Genomic DNA, 20,496 nt, shown 5'->3' on the forward strand with positions numbered 1-20,496 from the left:
CGTGGCCTCTAAGCGGCCAGGGGCGGGGCCTGCGGTCGGCGGGATCACGTGGCCGGCGGTGGGGCCTCGGGGCTCCCGCGAGAGCCTTGCGGACCTACCCCTTCCAGATACGTTTACCCTGCAGTGGTTGCTTTGAGGGATCCTCGGTAAGTAGCGGTGACGTGAGGGACGTAAACTTCCTGCATGTGTGGCTTTTGACAGAAAGAAAGGGCTGTGGATAGCGACCAAAAAAAATAAATAAATAAAATGAAAACCGAGGAGTGACACCTCACGCTGTAATCCCAGCATGTGGGAGAATTGTGGGGAGTTAGAAAGCAGCCTGGGCTATGTTGTGAATTCTAGGCAAGTCTGGGCGGGCTGCAAAGTAAACACCTTGTCACAAAACAAAGCAGATAGAAAGAGGAACACAGACTGGAACATCTACCCCATCGTCTGCAATAAACAATGAAAGTTCTGGAGTTGTATTCTTTTACACTTTACTCAGGGTGAGCGCGCGCACGTGGTGTGTGTGTGTGTCTGTGTGTGTGTATATAATTGCCGGTGCACAGTTGTGGAGGCCAGTCGGAGGACAACTGGGAATTATTTCTCTCCTACCCTTATGTGGGTTTTGGACTTGAACTCTGGCTTGCATCACAACCATCTCCCAGGCTCAGTTCTGGGATTTTTTTTTTTTTCTCGTAATGTAATGGATCCAGACTTAGAAATCACCTAGCATTTCTGCTGTTTCCACTCCACAAAATCTCGCATGGTATATTTCTGGCAACTTCAGCTGGCAAGTGTGAAACAAACTCAGGAGACACTCCAGACACAATCCTTTATCAGGGCCTTAGTTATTTTTCAGTGGCTGTCAAAGCATTTAGTTTGTAGGCTTGTTTACAATTTCAGAGCGTGTGTTCATGACCATCACGTCAGGGAGAATGAGGCAGGCATGTTGCTAGTGCAGTACCTGAGAGCTTACAGTGCTGTGCCAAAAAGACCAGGTAGAGAGTTAGCTAATGGCATGGCTGGCGTAGGCTTTTGAAAGTGCAAAGCCCACCCCAAATGACATATCTCCTCCAACAAGGCCACACCTGTTCCTTAGCAAACAGTTCCACCAACTGGGACAACACATTCAAACCCGTGAGCCTATGGGGGCTATTCTCATTCATATCACCACAGGGGCTAAGAGGCCACCAGGATGTTTGGAGCCTCTGAGCCACATAGGGAATAAAGGCCCCTAGGAATTGGTGAATAGAGTGGAAGTCACAGCTTAATTTAACCCCAGTGAGTTCAGGTCAGCTGAAATGTGTGCCGAGAAGAGGTGAGAGAGACTGCCTGCAAACTCTGGGAACTTTAAAGGACCAGAAGTGCTCACCACCTGGAGTCAGACCTGAGAAGGGGAGAGTCAGAGAGATCCTCCATGCCTAACTTTACCTCAGTTACAGCCCCTGAAAGAGAAAGTTAAATAGAAGGACATGTTTGTCCAAACCACCACAATAATGGAAAAACAAAAACTGGTGGTCTGAATAAGAATGGCCTCCACAGGCTCATATATTTAAATACTTAGTCATCTAAGAATGGCCTTATTGGAGGAGGAATAGGGGGTGTGGCCTTGCATGGCAGGCCCAGTCTCTCTCCCTGCTGTCTAGGGATCAGGATGTAGAACTCTCAGCTACTTCCCCAGCACCATTCTGCCTGTGTATAGCCATGGTCCCTGCCATGATAACAGACTGAGCCTCTGAAACTGTATGCCAGCCCCTATTTAAATGTTTTCTTTTATGAGTTGCCTTAGTCATGGGATATACAGCAATAGAACATTACTGAGACAACCTTCTCAACATCAGCAAATCAGGGCAGGTCTGAACAGTTAACTCAGGACACAAAAGGGTTCCTTTAAATTTGTTTTTGTTGTTGGTTTTTGAGACAGTGTCTCTTTCTGCAGTTTTCAAAACAGGTCTTGAAGAGGAGGTGCAGGATTATTCCATCCAGTGGAGAACTCAGTGTAGTCTCTGCCACATCAAGGCAGTGCCAGCCACCCTGTGGCTCTCCACAGAAGTGTCAGCAAAGTGGGAGAGAGCTCCTGGGGCGCATCCATGGTCGCTGTTGCATGGTACTCCGCAGTTGCCGTTGCAGCAGTGGCAGCACTGGTGACTTCATGGAGCACTTTGGGTAATTAGCTGTGAAAGGTGCGGCAGAAACCAGTGATGTGTGTGCTCAGAGGTGACTGGTATGTAAAGAACTAGGGAATATAAAAACATGAAGATGGGAGGGGGAAGAGACCAGCACATTCAGCCATTTAGTTATATAAGAAGCAGAAGCCAGTGTTTGAGGGAACCTTGAGCCAAGTCAGCTTTCCCTCAGTGCCCACCAGGAAAGTTCCCCTAAATTGGCCATGGTATTTATTAAAGCCCCATCTATTAATTTAAGCTTTCCATAATATCCCCCTCTCATGCCTCCCCCCCGCCCAATCCTCTCTTAACCTCTGGCCTACTTTTTGGAAGGTTTTGTTTTCAGGGGAGATGGGACATCCAGGATAATCACATTGGGACAGTTCAGACAGGCGATTCTCTGCCTTGGTCATTTGATTCCTTTATAATATGTGGGAACAGAAAAGCATTTCCCTTGATACTTGAGTTTGTCTCAGCACTGTTCAAATTGCATGAGCCCTGGGTTTGTTCTCTGCATTCTCTAGGTGACTGCATGGCCCTCAGAATGTCACTCATCGGTTACCTCTTCCACGTACCCTGACCTGCCTTAAAATTACAGCCCTTGGACTGGAGAGATATCTCAGTGGTTAAGAGCACTGTTCTTCCAGATGACCCAAGTTTGATTCCTAGCAGCCATGATTAGAACCTTCCTGCTTCTCACTCTCAAATCTCCCCTGTTCACTTCATAGCATCTGTAACCTTTTTATACAGTCCATAGCTCTCTCCTATTTGTTAATACACTCTACCACAGTGTTAGAAAACAGTCTGACACCAGGGAACTTTGTTTTGAGACAGAACCTTCTTGTGTAGGCCAGGTTGGTCTTAAGCTTTGAACCCTCCTGCCTCATCTTCCCAGGTGCTAGTACTACAGGTGTGTACTGTCATGCCCAGCTCGTAAATACTTGTTGAACCAATGATATATGGTTTTATGATAGTTACATCTTTCCTCCTTAAATTTGTAATATACTTGGAGGTCTTATAAAATGTCAATTAAAACAGTTGTTTTTAATTGTTTGTGACCATATACTTAAGTGTTCTTTGATGTATCAAGGAACAAAAAAGAATTAAATATTCTATTGTATTTCTCAGAGGGAATAAAAATCCATGGGAAAAGGGAACAGGAAACAAGGGTGTCCTGGCCAGTGTCTCAATTAACAGGAGAGCCTCCATTCCTTCTACAGCCCACACTTCAAAAAGAATATGAGCAATCCAGCCACCGGATTGACCACAAACCCCATCATTTAATCTGCCTCTGTCCCCTCAGGCTTTGCCCTCCTTTCTCTTACAGTAAAATGTTTATAGGCCAATCAGAAGCCATTTGTGGTTTGGATCCTGTCACCTGTGTAAAGATGTGACTCTAGAGTCTCCCTTTCTACACCACAGCGTCTGCTTCTCAGTGTGTCACTCCCATCAGCCCACACCGCCACTAATGCCCCCTCTCAAAACTAAAGGCTCAGAGGCCGCTTCTTTCAGTCTTGTGTCCGTAACAGGGAAACTTCACTCTCATTTTACAGTTTTGTTCTCAGTATAGTTCGACTTGCGTGGATTTTAAATTCTCCACTAAAACTTGATAAATTCCATGACATTCATGTAAAGCCCTGCACCCCACCCTCTGACTCCCATTTCACATCTGTGGCTCCTCCCCTACAGGACAACCACATAGCAATACTGAGCCTCTGAGAATGGCTTCCTACCTGCTTTGGCTCTATTTGAAAGCTGGCAGGACACTCCCTTCAGCGGATGGGAAGGAAGGTCCTGGTGAGAGGCTGTGGGAAGAGTGCTCAGGTGCTGTTTGGGAGGCAAGGGCTAAGCGCAAGAAATGCTGGAGAGAACTGGGCCAATGGCAATAGAGGTAAGAGAATGGAAATGGAAACAGGCAGACATAGCTTGGGCACACTACGGTGAGCTGCAGGTAAGACTAGGAGAAGTGAGGGGAAGTGGGCAGAGGGTATAACCTGTAGAGAGCTGTGCTATTGTAGCATGAGGGCCCGCTTGTTGGGGTTTCTGTCCCACCCAGTACCCCACAACCGGCATACCCCAAGGAAAAATCAATCACACAGAGATCTCTATAAGTTATAAAGCTGATTGGCCCATTAGGTCAGGCTACTCATTAGTTCTTATAACTTATGTTACCCCATTATCCTTATCTACATTAGCACATGGCTCAGTACCTTTTCCAGCTGGGCAAGCTTACATCTTTCCTCTCCAGTGGTCTGGGCAGAACTGGAAGCTTCCTGCTTCCCAGAATACTCCCAGTCTCTTTGCTCCACCTCTACTTCCTGTCTGGCTTTCCCGCCTATACTGCCTGCCTGGCCAATCAGCGTTTTATTAAAATATGATTGACAGAATACAGACAATTCTCCCACACCATGCTATTGTAATGAAACCCAACCTAGGGAAAGGGCAGAAGGACATGTTATGTCCATGATACTTCAGCCATGATAGAATACCCTGACAAAAGCTCCTAGGAGAGAAAATTCTAGGTTCCAGTCCATCATTTGGGGGAATGCAGAGACAGCTGTTCATATTGCACCCCAGGCAAAAAACAGCAAGCATGCTCCCTCGTTTTCATTCAGCCTGGGACCTAGTCCACAAAATGGTTCCATCCAGTTCAGGGTAGGCCCTCCCCTCTTACTTAACTGATTTAATTAGCAAACTATTTCACAAGCAAGCTCACAGGCTAACTAATCTAGACAGTCTGTCATTGAGCCTTCCAAGTTATCCCAGATCCTGCCTAGTTGACATCAGGGACTCCTAATTTATACAACTGATGTGTCTCCATCTACATACAATTGAGGAGACTGAGGGCTGTCCACTTTTAAAAAATAGAGGATATGTATGTATCTGGAGCAGGGTTATCTGTCTATTGTGTTATTTTCATTGGTCAATAAAGAGACTGCCTTGGCCCCTTGATAGAACAGAAAATTAGGTAGGCGGAGTAAACAGAACAGAATGCTGGGAAGAGGGCTATGAGGCAGAAGCCATGGAGCCAGCCACCAGGTCAGACATGCTGAATCTTTTCCGGTAAGCCACCACCTCATGGTGCTACACAGATTATTAGAAATGGGTTAATCAAGATGTGAGAGTTAGCCAGTAACTAACTCTCTAGAGATAATGGGCCAGGCAGTATTTAAATGAATACAATTTGTGTGTTATTATTTCCAGGGCCAAGCTAGCCATGCGGGAGCCGGGTGAGGCGAAAAGCAGGCCTGCCCGCAGCTCCATTGCTACATACCAGGAAAGGAGCAATAAACTTTCTTTTCGGTTTTTCGAGACAGGGTTTCTCTGTAACAGTCCTGGAGATCGCCTGCCTCTGCCTCCGAGGTACTGGGATTAAAGGCATGCGCCACCGCTACCTGGCTCAAGAATCAACCGCTCTATTAGTTATCTTGAAAAGTAATCTTACAAGGAGTCTTAGAGGAATCTCAAACCTAAACTTCTACATATGAAAACCAATCAATCAGCTCTACTTTAAATCTTTAGAGTACATACCCACTCAACAGTTTTTATATCAGGAAATGGGTACAAAGAATTAATCATCATCTTTGATCGCCAACCAATCCTAGCAAGGCAGGTATGTCAGGGTTTGTTTTTGTTCCTGCTTTGTTTTTGTCCCTGATCTTAATGAGTCCCTCACTCAGCTATGTGCCTTCCTAAAACTTTAGGTTGTCTTGGTTTTTTCACCTCAAAACTATTTGACAAAAAAATCTTAATCTAACCGTAAGTTATTTTTAAAGCTTTGTTTCAGCTACGATGCACTCTGAAACTCTGAACACATCTCCCAACATTAAGGTTAAAAGAATTTAAGCTAGCTGGGCTACTGGGACTCAATTGTTTTTCCTACTCACTGATCTAAACCACAGTCTATGCGGCTCCTGAATACAAACTCATGTGTTCTAGCTGTGTGACACTTCCTTGTTTTGTGTTTTATCTTCTGCTTTATCAGAGGCAGGGGCAACATTTATCCTATCCTTACTTTTTCCATTAAATAACTTCTATCATAATCCCTTACTATCTTTATTAAATATAATCATCAAAATCCTATTTTTTTTTAATTTTATGGTACCTGGAGAGACAGTCGTGGGTGCTGGGAACTGAACTCATATTTTTGGTTGTGAGCCTAGCCTTTAACAACTGAGCCATCCCTCCAGGCCCAAAATCCTATTTAAACTAACACTATTATTATATAAAATCATTCAGTTAAACAGTACAGCTTAGGAGAAAATCATCTTCGTAATAACCCACAGGTAAAAATGTCCAGTAGAACAGGATGTTTAAGAGATGAACATACTTCATCCAGGGTAGTGGGGATCTCCCCATGCCCATCCACACCATGCCAGGTACCAGAGAAAAATGGCAGTAGCAAGAAACATTCTAGGGCTAAGGCTCCCATGGCCCTGCTTATCCGAGATTCATCCATCAGGGTTTTGTTTCCTGGTGGGCTGATCCCCTCAATTTAGTTGTCACCTGCTGCTCCTGTGACATGGCAGAGGACATGGTCTCCTATGTAGCTCTGACTCCCCTTATCTCTGTAGACTGGCCTCAAACTCAGAGATCCACCTGCCTCTGCCTCCTGAGTGCTGGGAGTAAAGGCGTGCACCACTCCACCTGGCTTAAAAAAAAATAGTATATTATAACCCTCTTTGTATCCTAACATGCCATGAATTTTTTTAAATTTTTATTTATTCATGTGTGTGCATGTCCAGAAGGGAGTGTTGGGTTCCCTGTAGCTATAATTAAATGTGGTTATAATTCTGGGAACTAGACTCATGCCCACTGGAAGCAGTGTGTGCTCTTAAATGCTGAGCTATCTTTCCAATGCCCCCCCCTTCTTTTCAGGGCTGATTAGTTTTGTTTTCATACATGGTCTCCTATAGCTCACACTGTCCTCGAACTTACCTTGGAGCTGAAGATCACCTTCAATTTCGGTCTCCTTGCCACTACCTATTGTGAGAAATTTACGGATGCTTGAGAAGACTTATTTATTAAGGAATGAAATAGGGAATACACGCTCACAAATACAGTGGGAAGCAATGCCATTGACCTCTTCATCCACCAGAGAAGGATGGGGAAAGCTCCAGACCAGGTTACCCAACAGTATGTCAGGAAGACTTCCATGTCCAAGTGAGAGAGAAAGAGAGAGAGAGAGACCCCACCACGCACACACCTCAGTTCTTATCTGGTCACATATCAGAGAAAATCATGCCCATGGCAAGACACCCCCAAATGTCATTGGCTAAAAGGATCAAGCTCCCACAACATCTTCCTCCTGAATTCTGGGATTACAGGTTGGTGCACTGTTTCTGCAACACTGGGGCCTTTAGGGGCGATTAAGTCATATGGGCACAACAGTCACATATGTGGGTAGTGACATTACAGGAGGGCAGGGAAGCTAGCTAGGCTCTTTTCCCCTTCTGTCTCTTGTGTCAGGCAAGAACACAGCAATCGACCTCTCTAGAGGGCACAGTGACCAAGTGCCACCCTGTAAGCAATGCCTGGGCACTCACCAGCCACCAGATTCATCAGTGGCTGCATCTTGAAACTCCAGAACTATGAGGAGTAAGTGTATGTTCTTCACAAATCACACAGCCTCAGGCATTCTGTTGTAGCAGCTGAGCCAAGCTAAAACAGACACCCCAGCCCAGTGCTGGCCTGAGCGAACTCCCAATACCAGAACCTCATAAAGCAGAAGCCAGGCTCATGTGACAGGCCTGAGACACCATAACAACCACTGTTCAGTATAACCACCTCACACCCATTTCCCTCAAAGTAGCTCATGGCCATTTATACATAGTGTCTTAGTCATTGTTCTATTGCTACACACACCAGGGAAGAGACCAAGTCGACTCTAAAGCACTTAATTGGGGGCTTGCTTTTAATTTAGGGCTTGTTTCAGGGGCTTGGTCTATTACGATCATGACAGGGAGCGCAGAAGTAAGCAGAGGGTGGAGAAGTAGCCAATAGCTACATTCTGATCTGCAAGCTGCAGGGTGAGGCAGGGCAGGGCCTTGCTTGGGTTTTTGAAACTTCAAAGCTCACCACCAGTTTCACACTTCCTCTCACAAGGTCACACCTACTCTAGCAAGGCCACACCTCATAATCCTAATTCCTTTTTTACTGATATTTATTGAGCTCTACATTTTTCTCTGCTCCCCTCCCCCTTCAACCCTCCCCCAAGGTCCCCATGCTCCCAATTTACTCAGGAGATCTTGCCTTTTTCTACTTTCTACTTCCCATGTAGATTAGATCTATGTAAGTCTCTCTTAGTGTCTGCGTTGTTCTCTTAAGTTCTCTGGGATTGTGGTTTGTAGGCTGGCTTTCTTTGCTTTATGTTTAAAAACCACCTATGAGTGAGTACATGTGATAATTGTCTTTCTGTGTCTGGGTTACCTCACTCAAAATAATGCTTTCTAGCTCCATCCATTTTCCGGCAAAATTCAAGCTGTCATTTTTTTCTTCTGTGTAGTACTCCATTGTGTAAATGTACCACATTTTCCTTATCCATTCTTCGATTGAGGGGCATATAGGTTGTTTCCAGGTTCTGGTTATGACAAACAAAGCTGCTATGAACATAGTTGAGCACAAGTCCTTGTGGCACGATTGAGCATCCTTTGGATACATACCCAAAAGTGGTATTACTGGGTCTTGAGGTAGGTTGTTTCCTAATTTTCTAAGAAATCGCCACACTGACATCCAAAGGGGTTGTACCAGCTTGCATTGGAGTGTTCCCTTTTCCCTACAACCTCTCCAGCATAAGTTGTCATCAGGGTTTTTGGTCTTGGCCATTCTTATAGGTGTAAGATAGAATCTCAGAGTTGTTTTGATTTGCATTTCTCTGATGACTAAGGATGTTGAACATTTCCTTAAGTGTCTTCAGCCATTTTAGATTCCTCTGTTGAGAGTTCTCTGTTTAGGTCTGTACTCCATTTTTTTTTATTGGACTATGCGATCTTTTGGTGTCCAATTTCTTGAGTTTTTTGTGTATTTTGGAGATTAGACCTCTGGTGTGGGGTTGGTGAGATCTTTTCCCATTCTGTAGGCTATTGTTTTGTCTTGTTGGCTGTGTCCTTTGCTTTACAGAAGCTCTTCAGTTTCAGGAGGTCCCACTTATTAATTGTTTATCTCAGTGTCTGTGCTGCCGGGGTTATTTTTAGGAAGTGATTCCCTGTGCCAATGTGTTCAAGTGTACTTTCCACTTTCTCTTCTATAAGGTTCAGTGTGGCTGATTTTATGTTGAGGCCTTTGATCCATTTCGACTTGAGTTTTGTGCACGGTGATAGATATGGGTCTATTTTCATTCTTCTACATGTTGATATCCAGTTATGCCAGCACCACTTGTTAAATATGCCTTCTTTTTTCCATTTGTTATTTTTTTCTTCCTTGTAAAAAATCAGGTGTTCGAAGATGTGTGGATTGATATCTGGGTCTTCTGTTTGGTTCCATTGGTCCTCCTGTCTGTTCTTATGCCAATACCAGGCTGTTTTCAATACTGTAGCTCTGTAGTAGAGTTTGAAATCAGGGATTGTGATGCCTCCAGAAGTTCTTTTATTGTACAGGATTGTTTTGGCTATTCTGGGTTTTTGCTTTTCCATATGAAGTTGAGTACCGTTCTTTCGAGGTATTTGAAGAATTTTTCTCGGATTTTGATGGGCATTGCATTGAATCTGTCATAATCCTAATTCTATCAAAGAGTTCCACTCCCTGGTGACTAAGTATTCAAATAGATGAGCCTTTGGGGACCATTTTCAAACCATATAGCAATCATGCTTTGGAGGAAGGAACCCCCAAACTTTCTGAGAATTGATGACTGCAGGCCTGAACTGACATATCCAGTTATATGCAGAGTGCCCAGCATAGTCCTTTTAGAATGAGAAGGTAAATGTGACCAGATGATGTACACCTGGCCTCTGAAAGCGCACACAGCATGAACAGACATGCTTACTTGCTTATTGAAAGAGCCGTCATACCAGTTCCCAGCAGGCAGGGTAAATGAAAATGAGTATGCTTTTCGAGGCTACTGTCACTATGCCGAGCCAGCCAGGATAATAAACTAAAAACACATCTGGCAGGGCCGGGAGGCACAGCCTTGTAAATGCAGGTACTCAGAAGACTGAGGCAGGAGGATCACAAGTTCAAGGACTGCTATAGAGAGATCTTGTCTCAGACAGTTACTCAGTGTTAGAGCTCTCACATGGCACACATGAGACCCCAGGTTCAATCCCAGTCACCAAGCAAGTAAATAAGTAAAATCATATCTGAGGGCAGTGTGTGTAGCTCAGTGACAGCACGCAGCTTAGCTTAGCAAAGGGGTAGTGGTCACCATTGAATCTGAGTGTTTTTCTTTCCTTACTCCTTCCAAGTCTCTCCATCATTCTGTTTGCTGTTCCTTATGGGATCTAAATTCAAATTTAATTTGCCAGTCAGAAGCCCTCATTAAACGCCAGGCAATCATGTCATGTGATCTAATGCTAAAACATCAAGTAGCAGCCTTGGTACCTCCAAGTGATCTCAAGACTTGAACCCAAGTCTTAGGGTTCATGCTCTTTCTTGCCATTTCTATTGGCTCTTGTTCTGCAGTTTAACAAAGACTATACTAAATGCCATTAAAGTTCGAGAAACTGTGTGTGGTGCATGCCTATAATCCTAGCACATGAGTCTGAGGCAGGAAGGTTAGGAATTTAAGGACCACTTGAACTACTTAGTGAGACTTGAAAAACAAAAACTTGAAAAAAAAAACTTTCAGATATTTAAACTAAACCTTGAAAGATGTCTGTTTTGAGTACGAGGAACTAACTGGGTGAAGGAAGAATGTTTGCTTGAAAGAAATGGCATTTTAGGGAAAGAAGATTGTGTGGACAAAAGTATACCCATCCCTTGGAGTCAGAGCATTATTGAAGGTGGTGGATATTGACTTCTGGAGTAAGGGCCTGAAAATCTTCCACAACACAGAATTCAGTAACTAGACAAACATATGTGCCTTGTATGGCATATTATCTAGTCTTTAGGATGAGTTGTGAAGACTGGTAGACAATATGGGAAGATATTTACTAGAAACCCGCTGAGTTTAGATCGCCCACTTAAGGCTACAACAAAGTGCTTTGTGGCTGGAACAGCCTCTCAGCAGGTCAGTGGGGAGTCAGGAGGGGAAGCGTGCAGGAAGAAGTTTTTAAGGTAGGGTAAGAATTCAATACCTCTAATTTCCAAGTGTGAGACGGTGAAAGTGGTGGAATAAGGCATCGAGGAGACATAAGGGGTCCGAATCAGGGCACAAGAGACTAGGCCAAGGGAGCGCTTAGTAACTGCACAGGAATGGGTTTGGGAGGGACTCCTGAGGTGCAGCCAAGCTTGGTGCCTTGAAGGTAGGAGCAGGGACCACAGCCAACCTTTGCCTTGCCCCTGAGCCTCTTAGACCTAATGTGAGAGGTAAACCTTCAGTGTCTGACTCTTGTTTAGTTCACTGCCTGGATTTCCTGTCTTCTAGCCTGTCCCTAGGCTATGCTGTGGAAGCTGGTCACTCTTCTCTAAGGCCTTGTCCATCAGGCATCCCTTGCTCTTTCCTTCAGCTCCGGTCCCAGCACATGCCTTCTCAGAACACGCTGTGCCGTTCTTCAAACTTCCCCTCCAGTTCTGCATGCCTCTGAAAACCTGCTGTCCCTCTTACCTGTCTTGTTTTGAGGCAGGATTTCACTGTGCATGCCAGACTAGCTTCAGACTCACTATGTAGCCCAGGCTAGCCTCAAACTCATGGCAGTCTGTTTTGGACTATTTGAACACTGTGTGAAGATGTGTTGCTGTGACTGGTGGAATAAGAAGCTGCATGGCCAATAGCTAGGCAGGAGGTAGAGTAGGGACTTCTGGGCAGAGAGAGAGCTCAGGGAGGAAGAAAGGTAGAATCACCAGCCAGATATGGAGGAAGTAGGACAGACAGTGAAGAAATGAGGTGATGAGCCTTGTGGGAGAATGTGGATTAAAAATTGCCGGTTTAATGTAAGTTATAAAAACATGTTAGGAGCAAGGCTAAATTAAGGCCAAGCTTTTTATAATTAATAAGAAGTCCCATGCCGTTCTTTGTGGGTTGGAGGTTCTGAGAAGACAGTACTACTCCCACAGTCCTCCTGTCTCAGCCATCAGAGTATGGGACTTACAGGCATGCGCCACCACACCTGCCCTTAACCCTCTCCTGATAACTCCTTACGGTGACCACCATCCACACAGAGCTCTCAGCACCTGTAACCCTTCTCTCCATGTCTGCCGCTAACTAGTTACCACATCCTTTCACTTTATCACGGGATCACTGGCAGTTTCTTATCCTCCTTTGTCTTACTTAGGGTTTCTATTGTTGCCAAGGGACACTGTGACCACGGCAACTCTTAATTAAGTTGATAGCTTACAGTTTCAGAGGTTCGGTCTGTTATCATCGTGACAAGGAGCATGGTGGCATGCAGGTAGATGTGGTGCTGGAGGAGTAGCCCAGAGTCCTACATCTCGCCGGCAACAGAAGTTTACTGAGACACTGGGCGGTATCCTGAGCAGAGGAAACATCAAAGTCCACCCACACGGTGGTACAAGTCCTCTAACAAGGCCGTGCTCAGTCCAGCAAAGCCACATCTTCTAATAGTGTCACTTCCTAGGAGATTATGGGGGTCAATTACATTCAAACCACCACATCCTTTATGTCCACAGTCACTGTTTAGTTCTCTGGCACAGTTTCTCTTGCCTGAAAAAGTAGCTTTGCCATCTCCCAGACCCTAACGTCACCTCCACCAGCCTCCCTATGTATCATTACTAAGTGCTATGGGGGGTCTTTCAAAAGAGCATGGTCCACATCACTTCCCCACTCCAAGTCCCTCCAAGGACTTTTGTGATCAAGTTTAAGCTTTTAGATTGGCATTTATTTTTCTTCACGATCATTCTTTTTTCTTACCACTGGAAGAGCTTGGGTTTCAAACCTGACTTGTGGGTCCAGGATGGTCAGCTATCTCAGACCTGCATGTGTTGGACATGTATGATTTTCTTCTTCCAACCTGGGACTACCAAGTCAGGGCTGATGATCCCATCAGGTGCCAGGATTTCTGTAAAGTCTCCCCAGAGTCTTCTCCATGAGAGGGCTACTTCCCAGAAGCTCCTCCCACCAGCTCCCCCAGCATCGGACCAGGACTGTCACTCTGGACAGGGATCTCGAATAGTTCCTCATCTAACTTCCCATACACAAGCACCCTTGTGATCTTTACCTGTTTCTCTTTGCACCCTCAGCATCTCTACAACTTGCTATGTGAACCAGGCTGCCCTCCAACTCTGCCTCTGCTTCTGTTCTGGGATTAAAGGTGTGCACCGTCATGCTTAGCTCCCCATCCCCCCCCCCCCTTTTTAAAGCAGAGCAAAACGGATTTGAGAAGTGAGAAAGAACTCCTGAGAGTGGTATAGTCTCCAAGGGAGAAATGCCCATTTAATGTTTCCTGAAGCTACGTGCCAAGGGAGGTATGTTTATTCTGAGATGCTCTGAAGGTAACAAGAGGCATGAAAATTAGTACATACCATAAGTCAGTATTTCTGCACAAAGCCCTGCTTTTGGACAGCCTGGGCTGCCCTTCTTTCACTTGGTTCATCCCATCAGTGTGAAGATTCCAGACTTATCTGTCTTTGTAGTAACCACCTTCCCCCAGCATGCTAGGTTTTTCTAGAGGATTCTTTGGATGTGAGTTATAAGGAAGGTTACTTCTTACGCTTGGGTGGCTTCACAGCTTTCATGTTCACCTTGCTGAAAGGAGACACCGCTATGGCTGCAGCTCTCATACATAGTCACGTTCAATGTTTTTATATGATTTTAAAAATATTCTGATATTTACATTTTTGCTTTCTTCTTCTTCTTTTAATATTTATCTATTTATTATGTATACAATATTCTGTCATTGTGTATGCCTGCAGGCCAGAAGAGGGCACCAGACCCCATTACAGATGGTTGTGAGTCACCATGTGGTTGCTGGGAATTGGACTCAGGACCTTTTGAAGAACAGGCAGTGCTCTTAACCTCTGAGCCATCTCTCCAGACCTGCTTTTTTCTTCTTTAAAATGAATTAGTTGAATCGCTGAGCATGTCAATTCCAACTGACCCAGTGCTGTCTGGGCCTCTCCTTCCCCTTGCACCTTACCTGTTCAGAGCCCACCAAGGTTTTAAGCCTGTCATCCACCCAGCCCCCTTCCCCAAAGATAGTGGCTATCTGAACCCCTTCTGGTGGACGACCTTGTCCAAGTGTTCCACGGCTCGAAAAAACACCACATTTTCTGTTTCCAAGTTCATAAAGGAGCTTCCTTAAAGAGTCCTCCAACAGAGACAGAGGTGGTGAGGGTTTGACTTATGAGCATGTCCTTCGGAACCCTTTGTACACTCCACACTACTCACTCTTGCACCTAACGACTGACAGAAGTGTAACACTGACTCTGTGAGATGGAATGTCCACCAACATAGTGTGTTGATCAACAGCTACACTTTCAGCCTTGTTTGAGGACTTGACAAAGGGATGGAATGGGATGAAGACAAACATGGAGTCAGGAAACCAAACAGGATATAATGCCAGTAGGTCACATGTTTGGTGCGCAATCACAGGGACATGATTCATATTCCCAGAACCCACATTTTTAAAAAGCCAGTTACGGTGCTGCATGTAGTCTCACCACTGTGGAGATGGAAACTAATGGATTCCTGGGGCCAGCTGGCCACCGAGCCTGTCCTATTTGGCAAGTTCTATACCAACAAGAAACTGTATGTCCTGAAACAACATGAATGACTCCTGCAGAGGGACACCCAAATATGTCCTTTACCTTAGATACTCAAACACATACACCCCCTCCCCCCAAATAAATGAACATGACTTCAGGAATGAATATTTAATCATGGGTTACTGTCAGTTCAAGTGGAAATAGGACATTCTTTACATTGTCCATCAAGATGACGTACCAAGGTCATGGACTTTGGGTGATTTTCTAATCTTGGTCTGTAAGAAAGAAAGAAAATAATGTAAAAATGGGGAGAGAGAATTAAAATAGTGAATATAGTAAAAAAAAACACCATTATTTTGGTATATTTTCCTCTCATTTTCAAGAAGTTGTCCTTTAGGATCAAAATATGAGACACTAAAATGATGAAACTTTTCAACACAAAGTGTGCAGACCATCCTCAGTGAGGACCATCCTCAGTGAGGACCATCCTCAGTGTGGACCATCCTCAGTGAGGATCATCCTCAGTGTGGACCATCCTCAGTGTGGACCATCCTCAGTGAGGACCATCCTCAGTGTGGACCATCCTCAGTGTGGACCATCCTCAGTGAGGACCATCCTCAGTGTGGACCATCCTCAGTGTGGACCATCCTCAGTGAGGACCATCCTCAGTGAGGACCATCCTCAGTGTGGACCATCCTCAGTGAGGACCATCCTCAGTGTGGACCATCCTCAGTGAGGACCATCCTCAGTGAGGACCATCCTCAGTGAGGACCATCCTCAGTGTGGACCATCCTCAGTGTGGACCATCCTCAGTGCGGACCATCCTCAGTGAGGACCATCCTCAGTGCGGACCATCCTCAGTGTGGACCATCCTCAGTGTGGACCATTCTCAGTGAGGACCATCCTCAGTATGGGCCATCCTCAGTATGGGCCATCCTCAGTGTTATTCTTTTGGTCTGGTCCCTTTAAGGGGCAAGCCACGCCTACTCCCACTTCTGACCTCTGGTCGCCATCTTAACCTTCCTTCTGTTCACTCTCTTGGCGTGTGCACTTGTGTTTTCCCCTCTCTCTCTCTCTTTCTATTTCTGCCTTTCTTTCTCTCCCTCTTCTTTAAGTAATAAATGTTCATCTTTATGTTTAGCCTTACGTCTATTTACTATGTCCTGTAAGCCTTTTATCTGCCACCTGGTCACCCGCCTGCCCGCCTGCTCTCCGGGCCACATGGCAGGACCAGCCTGCCACCCTGGAGATCTTGCAGAGACCCACAGCTGTCCTTGTCGGACTAGCGGCTGCTCTGCGAGCCTGCCGGGGCATGCCAGCATTATTTTTTAAAGAACAAAACTCAGTGTGGACCATCCTCAGTGAGGACCATCCTCAGTGAGGACCATCCTCAGTGAGGACCATCCTCAGTGAGGACCATCTTTGATGCATGTGAATAAAATACTGGGCCACAGTCTCATTATATTTAAGAGAGTCCTTAAAATTTACTTAGGTCAAGATTCAGTTTTAAAATGAAAACCTACAAAACCTCCTGGAAAGTGAAGAACTAGGAGCAAAAATCAGACACGGGGTGTGGAGGGGGAGGAATGAAGATGGTTCAGTGACTGAGAGCACTCGCTGCTCTTGCAGAGGACAGAATTTGGTTCCCAGCACTCACGTCAGGTGGCTCTCAACATCCTGTAACTCCAGATCCAGGGGGTGCAAAGTCTCTGCCTCTGTGGTCACCTGCAACCACATGTGCACACCCACATGTGGGTTATACATACATGAAATAAAAACATATTTTAAAAAGCTAGACATCGGGGACTGTTTTTTAATCCCAAAGTTTCACTGTTTCCACTGCCAGCAACAACTGGACAAATCAGCACTGGAATTTTGAGAGGATGCAGAGGAAGTCTCACTGCATTGAAGAGTGCACTGAGGTTAGCGGTCACTCAAGACTTCAGAGTTTGTCATGGCTGAAGCCTGCAGGGCTCTGGAGTTTTTCACACAGATGGACATAGCAGCCGGGGAGTGCCTTGTCACCTCTTTCCCTTATTTCATAGTCAATCAATCCATATACATAAGCTCCAAATTCAGTGTAAAAATAACCTGGTAAATGTGTAAAATGGTATAAAAATACTCTTAAATGCTTCTAGAAAAAAACTTCCCTAGTATATTTCTACAACTCAGAGAAAATCCAGGCTGTTTTGGAAATCAAAACAGAATTAAACTAGTGTTTGCAAAGTGACCATATAAAATAACTGATTTTTTTCCCTAAATTTCCAGTTTTAGTATATATACTGCTGAAACTAGGACCCAACTCTGTACTGACAGTCAACCTAAAAGATTGTGTCCGTGTCCTGGTTACATGACTGACTAGTGGGCTATATGACTAAGACTTTTGCTAAAATTACAGACTTTAAGATGTCATGTTACTGAAGGGAGTCAGTTTACAGACATGGAAACGGGGATAAGCACCCCTTGTGGCCCTTGCAGTGTCTTGCTCATAGCTGCTATGAGGGCCGGCTGCAGCCTTCTAGCTCAGGCTCTACAGAAGCTCCACTGTAACTTGGTGGGTGGAAAGTTCGTGTAATCTCAAAACATGGGAACACTTAGTGAAGGATTTTGTATTGTCATCTGTGCTGCATAGCAAAAAATAGTTCAAAAAACAATCAATCCAGACACAAGACCATCTCAAAATAATATATATATTAAAAAAAACCTGTTTTGACACAGTATCTTGCTAAAGTTTGCAGGCAAGCCTCCAGAATAGCTTGGGGTTTTAGATATGTGCCACTATGTAAGACCTACAAGAAAACTTGAATCGAACAATATTTTACACTAAAAAATATGAAATACTTCATTTTTATCTTAAATAAAATATAAGGGGAAATTTTTAAAATGTATAATTTACTATATGTATTTTAAAGATGTATTTTTAGAAAAGGAATGAAAACTTACCTTGGCCTTCTGACTTTCTCTTTAGGCATTCTAATTAAATCTTCCAAGTGTCTATTTCTCTCTTCCAAACTGAAGAGAGAAACAATTGCATTTTACACAAAAATGGACTTTTCAAGATAAATATTTTTTTAAAGTAATTTTATTAAATTATAAAAGTTTCCATTTCCACCCCACTTCCCAACACCCTCCCACTCTCCCCACTCCCTCTCCTCCTCCCTCTTCATCCCTAAGGGCAGACAGGGTTCCCTGCCCTGTGGGAAGTTCAAGCTCCGCCCCCTCCCTCCAGGATAGATATTTTTTAAAGATTTATTTATTAATATACAGCACTCTGCCTGCATATATTCTTACTGGCCAGAAGAGGGCACCAGATCTCATTGCAAATGGCTGTGAGCCACCATGGTTGCTGGGAATTGAACTCAGGACCTTTGGAAGAACAGGCAGTGCTCTTACTGCTGAGCCATCTCTCCTGCATCTCAAGATGAATATTTTGTAGATTCTCTGAAGGCTGTCTTAGTTACTGTTCTACTGCTGTGTTTTTGTGAAAACACGCCATGACCACGGTAACTCTTATAAAGGTAAGCATTTACTTGGGGGCTTGCTTACAGTTTTAGAGGGTTGGTGCCTCATCATTATGGCAGGAAGCAGGCAGGCATGGCACTGGAGGAGCAGCTGAGAGCTTTAGTCCTGATCCACCAGCAGCAGGCAGAGGGAGACAGACACTGGGCCTGGCATGGGCTTTTGAAACCTCGAAGCCCATTCCCAGTGACACACTTTCTTCAACAAGGCCATACCTCCTAATCCTTCCTAAACAGTTCCACTAACTGAGGACTAAGCATTCAAAGCTATGAGGCTATGGGCCATTCTCATTTAAACCACCACAGAGACTGTGAGCCAATACTGTCAGGATTATGAGCTAAGATTGTTACCTATAATACAATTACCCTATTAAATATTTTATGATCAGATTTTCTCATAACTAACATTAAATCCAAAGCTAATCATACATAATCTGTCCATCTCACAAGACAGGAATCTGGGTCTTTTCCTGGCAATTTAGAATATGTGGTCAGTTTTTTCCTTTTTAGGTTATGTGCTAAAGATAAGACTAGATAATGGCAAATCCATAGCATGTCATTTAGGTATTGTTTGTTTGCAATAAGGTCAGTGTACTATAGCTCTGGTTATGTATATTAACACAGTTCCTTATCTGGGGCTGCTTTGCCACAGGAAAATGTTTGCTAGTGTCATTGCATGGCCACAGCATTCTGTTGGCCTGTTAGAGATTTTCCTGTTCTTATGCATTGAGAGAGAGAGAGAGAGAGAGAGAGAGAGAGGGAGAGAGAGAGGGAGAGAGGGAGAGAGGGAGGGAGAGAGATACCTAAGCAAAAGAGACATTTAGAATCTCAAATATAATATAAATTCTTTAGGACACATAGTCAAGACACTTAAAAAGTTCAAAACAGTACAAAAAGCTACAAAGAAAAAGTCAGCTCATCTACAAAGGCAAAGACAGCACATCTGCCCTCTCAAAGGAAACCCTAAACTCCAGTAAAGAATGGAATGGTATATTTCAAGTCCTAAAAGCAAATAACTTCCAAATAAGATTGCTGTATTACACAAAATTATCTTTTATAATGGTAGAGAAATATGGATATTTCAAGACAAACCAACTAACACAATTCAGGGCTACCAAGCCAGCATTGCCAAGGACACTTAAATGAACCTTAAGTATAGATGAGGAAGAGCAAGGAGTGCAGGAAGGATGAACAAGAAAGAACTAAGAAAGAATACAAAGTACATGATACAACAAACCCACAAACCCCTAATATGAATAGGAGATAGAGAGAAAAGAACAAGTAATAATCTAATTAACCAGAAAAACAACCAATCAAATTACAGGAATAAGCACAGAGCTCCCAATAATAACCCTAAGTATAAGTGTTTTTAACTATCCAATTAACCAATTAAAAAATACTGACTAAGCTGGACAGTGGTGGTGTATGCCTTTAATCCCAGCACTCAGAAGACAGAGACAGGTGGATCTCTGTGAGTTCAAGGCCAGCTGGGTCTACAGAGCGAGTTCTAGGACATCCAAGGTTGCATAGAGAGACCTTGTCTTGAAAAAAACAAAACAATAACAACAACAACAGAAAGACACTGACTAGCTGACTGGACTAAAAAGCAAGACCAAATTTCTTTTGTCTCTAGGAAATGTATCTCAATGACAAGAACAGGCACAGACTGAAAGTGAAAGATGGAAGTCCATTTGCTGGGTGAACGAAAATCAAAGCTAAGCTAGCAGAGCCCAGGGAACATCAAGGAAGAGATGGTGGGAAGGATGTGAGCATGTCAGTGAGGTGGCTCAGGGGAGAAAAGTTCTCGCCACACAAGCTTCAACCTCAGTTTGATCCCAGAACCCACTGTGGAAGGAGATAATTGACTCTCAAAATTGTCCTCTGATTTCCATACACACATGCACAGTGCGCATACATGAATACAAACTAAAGGATCTTGAGAAAACAAAAATTCAAAGAAAATGTTAAGGACATAAAGCAGATTTATTTCCCTGGGTTAGGTCATCAAGTATATCATTTAGTACCATCTTCATTTTGTACCCTTAAAATGATGACTGCCATTTAGTGCCTTCATT

At 44.1% G+C, this 20,496-nt stretch overlaps 1 protein-coding gene and 1 long non-coding RNA gene across 6 annotated transcripts in view; one reads left to right on the top strand and one right to left on the bottom strand.

The window, feature by feature from the left end:
* The first annotated feature begins 41 nt into the window (after window positions 1–41).
* LOC148119879 (uncharacterized) lies at window positions 42–3,195 on the top strand. Its single transcript, XR_015734881.1, has 3 exons — window positions 42–146; window positions 1,922–2,206; window positions 2,672–3,195. It is a non-coding gene; the product is annotated as an uncharacterized LOC148119879 (long non-coding RNA).
* Window positions 3,196–15,056: 11,861 nt separating this feature from the next.
* Cage1 (cancer antigen 1) overlaps window positions 15,057–20,496 on the bottom strand; it is a 38,295-nt gene continuing 32,855 nt past the window's right edge. For all 5 annotated transcript variants that reach the window (XM_048424728.3, XM_085699398.2, XM_048424781.3 and 2 more), the window contains 2 exons: window positions 17,847–17,915; window positions 15,057–15,178 (listed from right to left, as the gene is read on the bottom strand). In XM_048424728.3, coding sequence (XP_048280685.2) covers window positions 15,094–15,178; window positions 17,847–17,915 — 154 coding nt within the window. In that variant the 3' untranslated portion in view covers window positions 15,057–15,093. The remainder of the gene's footprint in view (window positions 15,179–17,846; window positions 17,916–20,496) is intronic.

Source organism: Myodes glareolus, chromosome 14, assembly GCF_982192425.1.
Source record: "Myodes glareolus chromosome 14, mMyoGla1.1, whole genome shotgun sequence".
NCBI classification, from domain to species: Eukaryota; Metazoa; Chordata; class Mammalia; order Rodentia; family Cricetidae; genus Myodes; species Myodes glareolus.